The 6302-nt window shown below is 32.0% G+C and overlaps 1 protein-coding gene across 1 annotated transcript; it reads right to left on the bottom strand.

Annotated features, from left to right (window-relative positions):
* Positions 1-1105: 1105 nt before the first annotated feature.
* On the bottom strand, positions 1106-2484 carry LOC149491579 (gibberellin 20 oxidase 1-like). Its single transcript, XM_089717202.1, has 3 exons — positions 1877-2484; positions 1466-1787; positions 1106-1390 (listed from the first exon to the last, which is right to left on the bottom strand). The coding sequence occupies exons 1-3, from the start codon at positions 2413-2415 to the stop codon at positions 1127-1129; spliced, it is 1125 nt and encodes a 374-aa protein (XP_089573328.1). The 5' UTR covers positions 2416-2484; the 3' UTR covers positions 1106-1126.
* Between the last annotated feature and the right edge of the window lie 3818 nt (positions 2485-6302).

Raw genomic sequence — 6302 nt, 5'->3', positions numbered from 1 at the left:
TTGACTATTTAATTATTTACATTTAATATCGTATATTATTATTATTTGTCAAAAAAATATCGTATTATTTTTTTTTGAGGGGAATTATTGATTATTATTTGGTCCATCATTTAACGATTAAAAATGACATTTTTTAGACGGAAGAATTAAATATTAATGAGCTAAATCTCAGAGAAATATTAGTGATTTTGTCAAACAGTAGAGATATAATAGTATTTTGGACTAAAACTCATGAACTAAATAGCTAAGAACCCATTTAGGATGAAAAGGAAAATCACAGACTGTATTTCCTTATTTGTTATGTAATTCACCTAAATTGAGATAAGACTACCATTTAGGATTACACTTATCTATAACGAGTGTATGGGATGATACAATCAAGCCAGTTCAATGATAATCAAATAGAAACAAATAAAAAAATGAGGGTATTCTGATAATTCACTGAGAAAAGAAAGGATAAAATAGTCATAACCGTAATTATTTATTAGTTTGGTGTATGGGAGGTAAATAATTTTCCTATTATATATATTTGGCTTATAAGCATACCCGCATACTCATCCAATTTAATAAATATACATAAGACAAATGAGAGTATGACAAACTATTTCGTGAGAGAAAAAAAAGACAAAAAATCGTAACGCTATAAAATCTTTGAAATAAAATTTATTCATCGGCTTGGTGGAAGGATGACCCATATTTCAAGAGTAACCAAGTAGTTTTCATAGTATTAAATACTAATAGGTTTTAAACTTTCTATTCTTTTTGCCTTTTTTTTTTTTTAATGTTAGGATAGGATTATCTTTTTATATTATGAAAGAAAAATACAAAAATATAGCAAATCAAACCTTCTATTGAATGCCCATATGTTATTATTCTTGCCTTTTGTTTATGACCAAAAAGCTAGCTATAGTCACCGAACTGGGATTTTATTCTTGAAGTTTTTGCTATTTGTCTTCCAATACATACCGAAACTGTTTCCAATTTATTTAATTGCGACTATTACAAGATAAACCGGACCTAATTCCATCTCCAAAAGCTAGCTCAAGAGGGGGAATTATCCTAAGTCTTATATATTGAACAAAGAACTTATCCCAAACCGGGTTAACAGTGACATTATTTTACCCACTTAATTTTTCTGTTGTGGAAGCCAATTACTGAAAGCTTCAAGAGTCTTCATATCAGATCTGTAATGCTTCTGTGTAAATTCAAGAAGCATGGGCCAAGTAAAATCTGGATATGTTCTTGGATTGTCATCGTCTACAAGTTCACTTGGTGGACTCACAACCCTATCACCCTTAGGACACAGAAAGAAAGCAATTGATTTTCTTGGTGTCTCATTATTCACCACTGCTCTATGCAAGCAGCTCTTGTATTTCCCATTTGATAAAGCCTTCGAACCAAGAAGTAAAAGGTTAGAAAACATATTTGTAATCAAGTTAAAGATGGAAATAAACTTTTTACGTACCATGAAGGTGTCGCCAATGTTAACGACGAAGGCTTGGAAATTCGGGCTGATATTTTGCCATTGATTGTCTACAAATACTTGAAGACCGCCTACTTGATCTTGGTGAAGAATGGTTAGGGAAGTAGGATCGGAATGAGGACCAGTTCCTAAAGCAAGCTCGGGTTTTGGGCATTGAGGATAGTAATTAACCCTCAATATAGAATCGTTTTCTTCATAAAATTCTCTGAATTGCCTTCTGCTTACTCCAAGGCTCATTGCAAGTAGTTCCATGATTTCCAGTGCTAGATTGCTCATCACCTCACTGTACTCCTGGTACACCCTCCTGCAGAAATTTAATTTATTTATGATTAGAATAAAGAAATTAATGTTTATTTGTTTATAAAAATTGTTTAGATTGTTAGTGAGCAATACCCGAATTCCGAGAAAGTTTCGCCCATTGTGTTATGGAGATACTGATGAACAACATTGGGCTCATTCTTGTCTGCCGAGTAACGAAGAGATAGAGTTTCTTTCCATGGAAGTTTAGAGGAAAACCTGCCAGTGAAGCTGCTGGCATATCCACAGTGTTCGCCAAGTTTCCTCTGAGCCTTTTGTTTTTCAGAGAGGGGTAATGCAAAGAAGCTGTCCATATAGAGATGGGCATCTTCTATCAGTTTTTTATCGACGCCGTGGTTAACGATGAGAAAGAAACCATGCTTCCTGCAAGCTTCGTCCACAAGCTTAGAAGCCTCCATTGCAGCGACAGGGTCCCCGGAAAGGAAGCCACCTAGGTCGATTTGTGGAACAAGGAGTTCTGGTGCATTAGGGGTTGGCTTTTCATCGTCAGGCCAAATAAACTGTTGCGGAACGTTAGATTTGTAGCTAAAAACTTTCGCGTCGAAAACTAAAGGTTTATCTTGGTCGTCTTCCTGATGATGTTGAGGCACGGTTTGGACGTAGCGTACTGCCATGACTGCATTACAAATTACAGATTCATTAGGTAAAGGAAGATCAACAGACAATTGAATTAGCAGGAGAAAAACAAAATTAAAGATAAAAATAAAATGTTGTCTCACCTATGAACTCTTTCTGTCTTCTAATTATGACTTGCTTTGGCCAATTAGATGATGGTAGAAAGATGTAGGTAGTAGACCTATATATAGAAAAAATTTACCTAGATGGGCTATGGACATGAAATTAAAGATTTTCTAATAAATATTCCGATTTTTTTTTTTCTAAGTGTATAGCTAGAAATACTCTAATTTCAATAATAATCTTTAATTAATTTCATTGATTTGATTCATAAGTGGACCAATGGATCCAGTTTAGGTAAGTTAGGTTAGGTCAAAGGAAAACGCTTTGATTCTATTTTTGGTGTTTTTCTACCATATTAGATTTTATCAACCGCTAATGCACATACATAACATTTTTTCCTGTGATTGCCATATAAAAAATAAATATATATTATGAGAAGGGTAATCATATATACCAAACAAAGAAATAACAAACTTTATAATTGTAATAATTTAAAATTTCTCAAAAGGATAGTACAACGATGAAAATATTCAAAATTTTTCAAAAGATAGTACAATGATTAAAACTTTTCAAAAAATTAAAATGAAATAAGAGTGAAAAATTAAAATGAAAGAATCTAATTTTATGATCTAACTTAGTATAATTCCATTACATAGGTACCTCATTAACAAAAGAACTAATTAAATTTATATGAAGTTTTTGAGTGAATTAAAATGTTAAATATGTTGAGGGTGAGAAGTGATATTTTAACTTTGATAACTATTGTTAACAAATATGGACCTAAGCGAGGATAGAGACAGAGAGAAGGAGGAACTGGGGGTATAGCTCCCCAATTTTGTGATAGACGGTTTTTAGTGAAGGTTTATTAGCTTTGTTGTTAGACATTTTATTTAGCTAGTTAAAATAAGTAATCTCTATATGGCATGTTCAGCAATTAGTTGTTTTAATAGTTGTTAGTGGTTGTAGTAACTATTACTTGTTATGTTAGTTGTTTTATAGGTGGTTTAAATTAGAAAGTATGGTAAAAATACTTGTTTAACTTAAAATGACAAAAAAAAAAGAAAAAAAAAACACATTAGTTGTTTAATTAGTTAAATTCAAAGAAAAAACAATGGATATGATTTGTTAGAATAAAATCCTAAGTGATCCTAGTATATTTGAACCAATCCTAGTACATCTGATTATGATTCTTGTGTATCTGATTTGATCCTAGTGTATTCAATTATGCATCTGATTCTGATCCTAATGTATCTGATTATAATTCTTTTTTTCCTTTTTCATATACCTTGTACACCTATATAAGGAGTGTTGTATAATGTAAATCTCATAGCAATGCAATACAAATTCGTTCTTATTCAACTTTGTATCAAAGCCTTTCTAGGCAATTTTTTTTTTTTTTTACAGGCTTCGGCTCTTCTCCTTTAAGCCTTCACACCTTCCACAACCATCTCAAATGTCTTATTCCTCTTATGATATTGTTCATCCCATTCAACTTGTTTTAGATGATACTAATTATCATTCTTGGAAACAATAAATGCAATGGTTCTTGCAAGGTCACAAACTTTGGGGTTATGATTCGGGTAGTATCATCAAACCAATAAATACTGCTACTGATTATGCCATTTGTATTGTTGATTGGGAAGCTGATAATGCTAAAATCATGAGTTGGCTCACCAATACAACCCCACTTAAAATCAATTAACTATGGATGTTTAGGATTTTTTGGCAACCACTCACACTGTCACTGATCAAAGTTCACAATATCAAATTGATCAAGAACTCCTTCATCTTTGTCAATTTCTAGGTCAATTAGTTCAAGATTATTATAGTTCGATGGCTATTCTTTGGGATAAGCAGTCTCATCCTGAATAATGCACTACTTGCTTGGTTCACTATAATGCTGCTCGGGATAACAAATGACTTCGTCACTTTCAGATGGGTTTCCTTGATGAGTAAGAAGACTGCATCTTGCATGAATCAGACTCCTACTTCATGAATTTTGCCAAGGGACATGATTATTACTGAAATATGAAAGTGTATAGTCATGATAGGTCCCTTGCAAACATGAGGATGCCGCAAGGTAAATCGCGCAAACTTTAGGGGCAAATATATGCATTTGGCCTTTTCTGATCTAATGTAGCCTAATCAATTGCATAGGTAACTCATTAGTAAAAGAACTAATTAAAATTATAATGAAATTTTTTTAATGAATTAAAATGTTAAATAGGTTGAGTGTGGGCCGAATGCATATCACTACAAAAAAATCGCAAAATTGTGACAGACAATTGGTCGCAAATTATGAGAAATCGGTCGCTAAATGGAATTAGCGACCGATTTGCGACGGACATTAATCGGTCGCAAAGGTGCTCATCGCAAATTATTTTGCGATCGAATTACTAAAGCGGTCGCAAATTAGCGACCGATCAAAATTGGTCGCTAATTAGAAATCGGTCGCAAAAAGTGTCGGTCGCAATTATCAAACTCGGTCGCAAATCAGTTGCAAATTCTCGATTATACTTTGGTTGCAGTTCGGTCGCAAAATATAATTATAGGCAAAAAAATAATTTAATAATATTAAAAATCACAATTTTTTCCACTGTCAAAAATCGACATATATGTACATCATAACCACAAGCATCATCAAGATCAACACAGTAACAATGTAAGAATGGAATTGTAAATGTAATGTACTATACAAAATATGAAAAAAATCACTGAAAGATAAACGGTCCGAAATCAAATCTACGAGGTCAGTTCTCTACACGATCCAGTGTCGTAGTGTCGACAGGAGTATCTGCTAATCTGTCGTAGTGTCGGCAGGAGTAACCAAGATATCGACTATTAATATTATTAAGTTATAATAAGTATTGCATTTAATATAAATAAAATTAAAATTTAAAAACTTGATTAATCACTCGTGATATTCTCAAAACGATTTATATTTATGAACAAAAGAACAATCCTTTAGGACAGAGTGAGTATATATATTTACTTATGTGTTTCAAGAGTTACAATAAATTTAGAAAATACTTTAACAATGATAATACCAAATAAACCTTTACAATAAGTGTGAATCGAAGTTTTCATTGAGTGTTTTTGCAAAGTCATTGATTCAAAATAAAAATATTGAGAATATAAATAGAAACTAGTTTAATCATTAAAAATAGCTAACTTGATCCTTCGGAGCTTGTTCATGAAATCGAAGGGGCTTCATATTCAAATCAATCATTTTATTGTCTATCTTTGCATTTCCATGATTTTGTTGATTCTCTCCCTTTGTCGTCTGATTCATATTAGATTGTTGGTGTTGATTTTGTCCTTTCTTGATCTCATCACTTCCATCTACTGCTTGTTGGCTCAAGGGTCAAATTCTAATCTCGGAATTTTGATGATTAAAAAAAACGAATAAATTTAAATTATATTATTTGTGCTAATATGATTTTATGCAGAATTCTTATGGAAAGAAAACGAACAAGGCAAGTCTTACATTGTGTGTGAAGATATCCGAAGACCCTAGTGGTTAGGCATTTAGGATACTTTGTAGGATAGGGAGAAAATTCATCTATAAGCACACAAACTAATTCTCTCATCAAAAATATTTTTCGGAAAATTAGATTCAAAATAAATTCTTTGTCAAAAATTCGTTTTCGAAAATATTCTTTAAAAATCAAAATGATTCAATTACCTAAAATTAAAGAGATTATGTCTCTAACGATTTTGGTAATAAATGCTTTCTTTTCCGAAAATTCTCTTTGAAGATCTAAAGGATTTTAATTTATTCTCTTACATAAAACGAAGGAAGATTATATCTTTTCGTTTTAGT

The sequence above is a fragment of the Jatropha curcas genome, unplaced genomic scaffold (genome assembly GCF_041381405.1).
Source record: "Jatropha curcas cultivar XTBG-Jc1 unplaced genomic scaffold, XTBG_Jcur_1.0 HiC_scaffold_1177_pilon, whole genome shotgun sequence".
NCBI classification, from domain to species: Eukaryota; Viridiplantae; Streptophyta; class Magnoliopsida; order Malpighiales; family Euphorbiaceae; genus Jatropha; species Jatropha curcas.
This window is presented reverse-complemented; position numbering and strand designations above follow the sequence as displayed.

Bases quoted from the DNA above. Each gene is read 5' to 3' on its own strand.
- LOC149491579 (XM_089717202.1), bottom strand. From the start codon at position 2,415: ATGGCAGTACGCTACGTCCAAACCGTGCCTCAACATCATCAGGAAGAC. The intron at 1,788-1,876 runs GTATTGCTCACT...AAATTTCTGCAG, and splicing joins GAAACTTTCTCGGAATTCGG to GAGGGTGTACCAGGAGTACA. The intron at 1,391-1,465 runs GTACGTAAAAAG...CTTGGTTCGAAG, and splicing joins ACATTGGCGACACCTTCATG to GCTTTATCAAATGGGAAATA.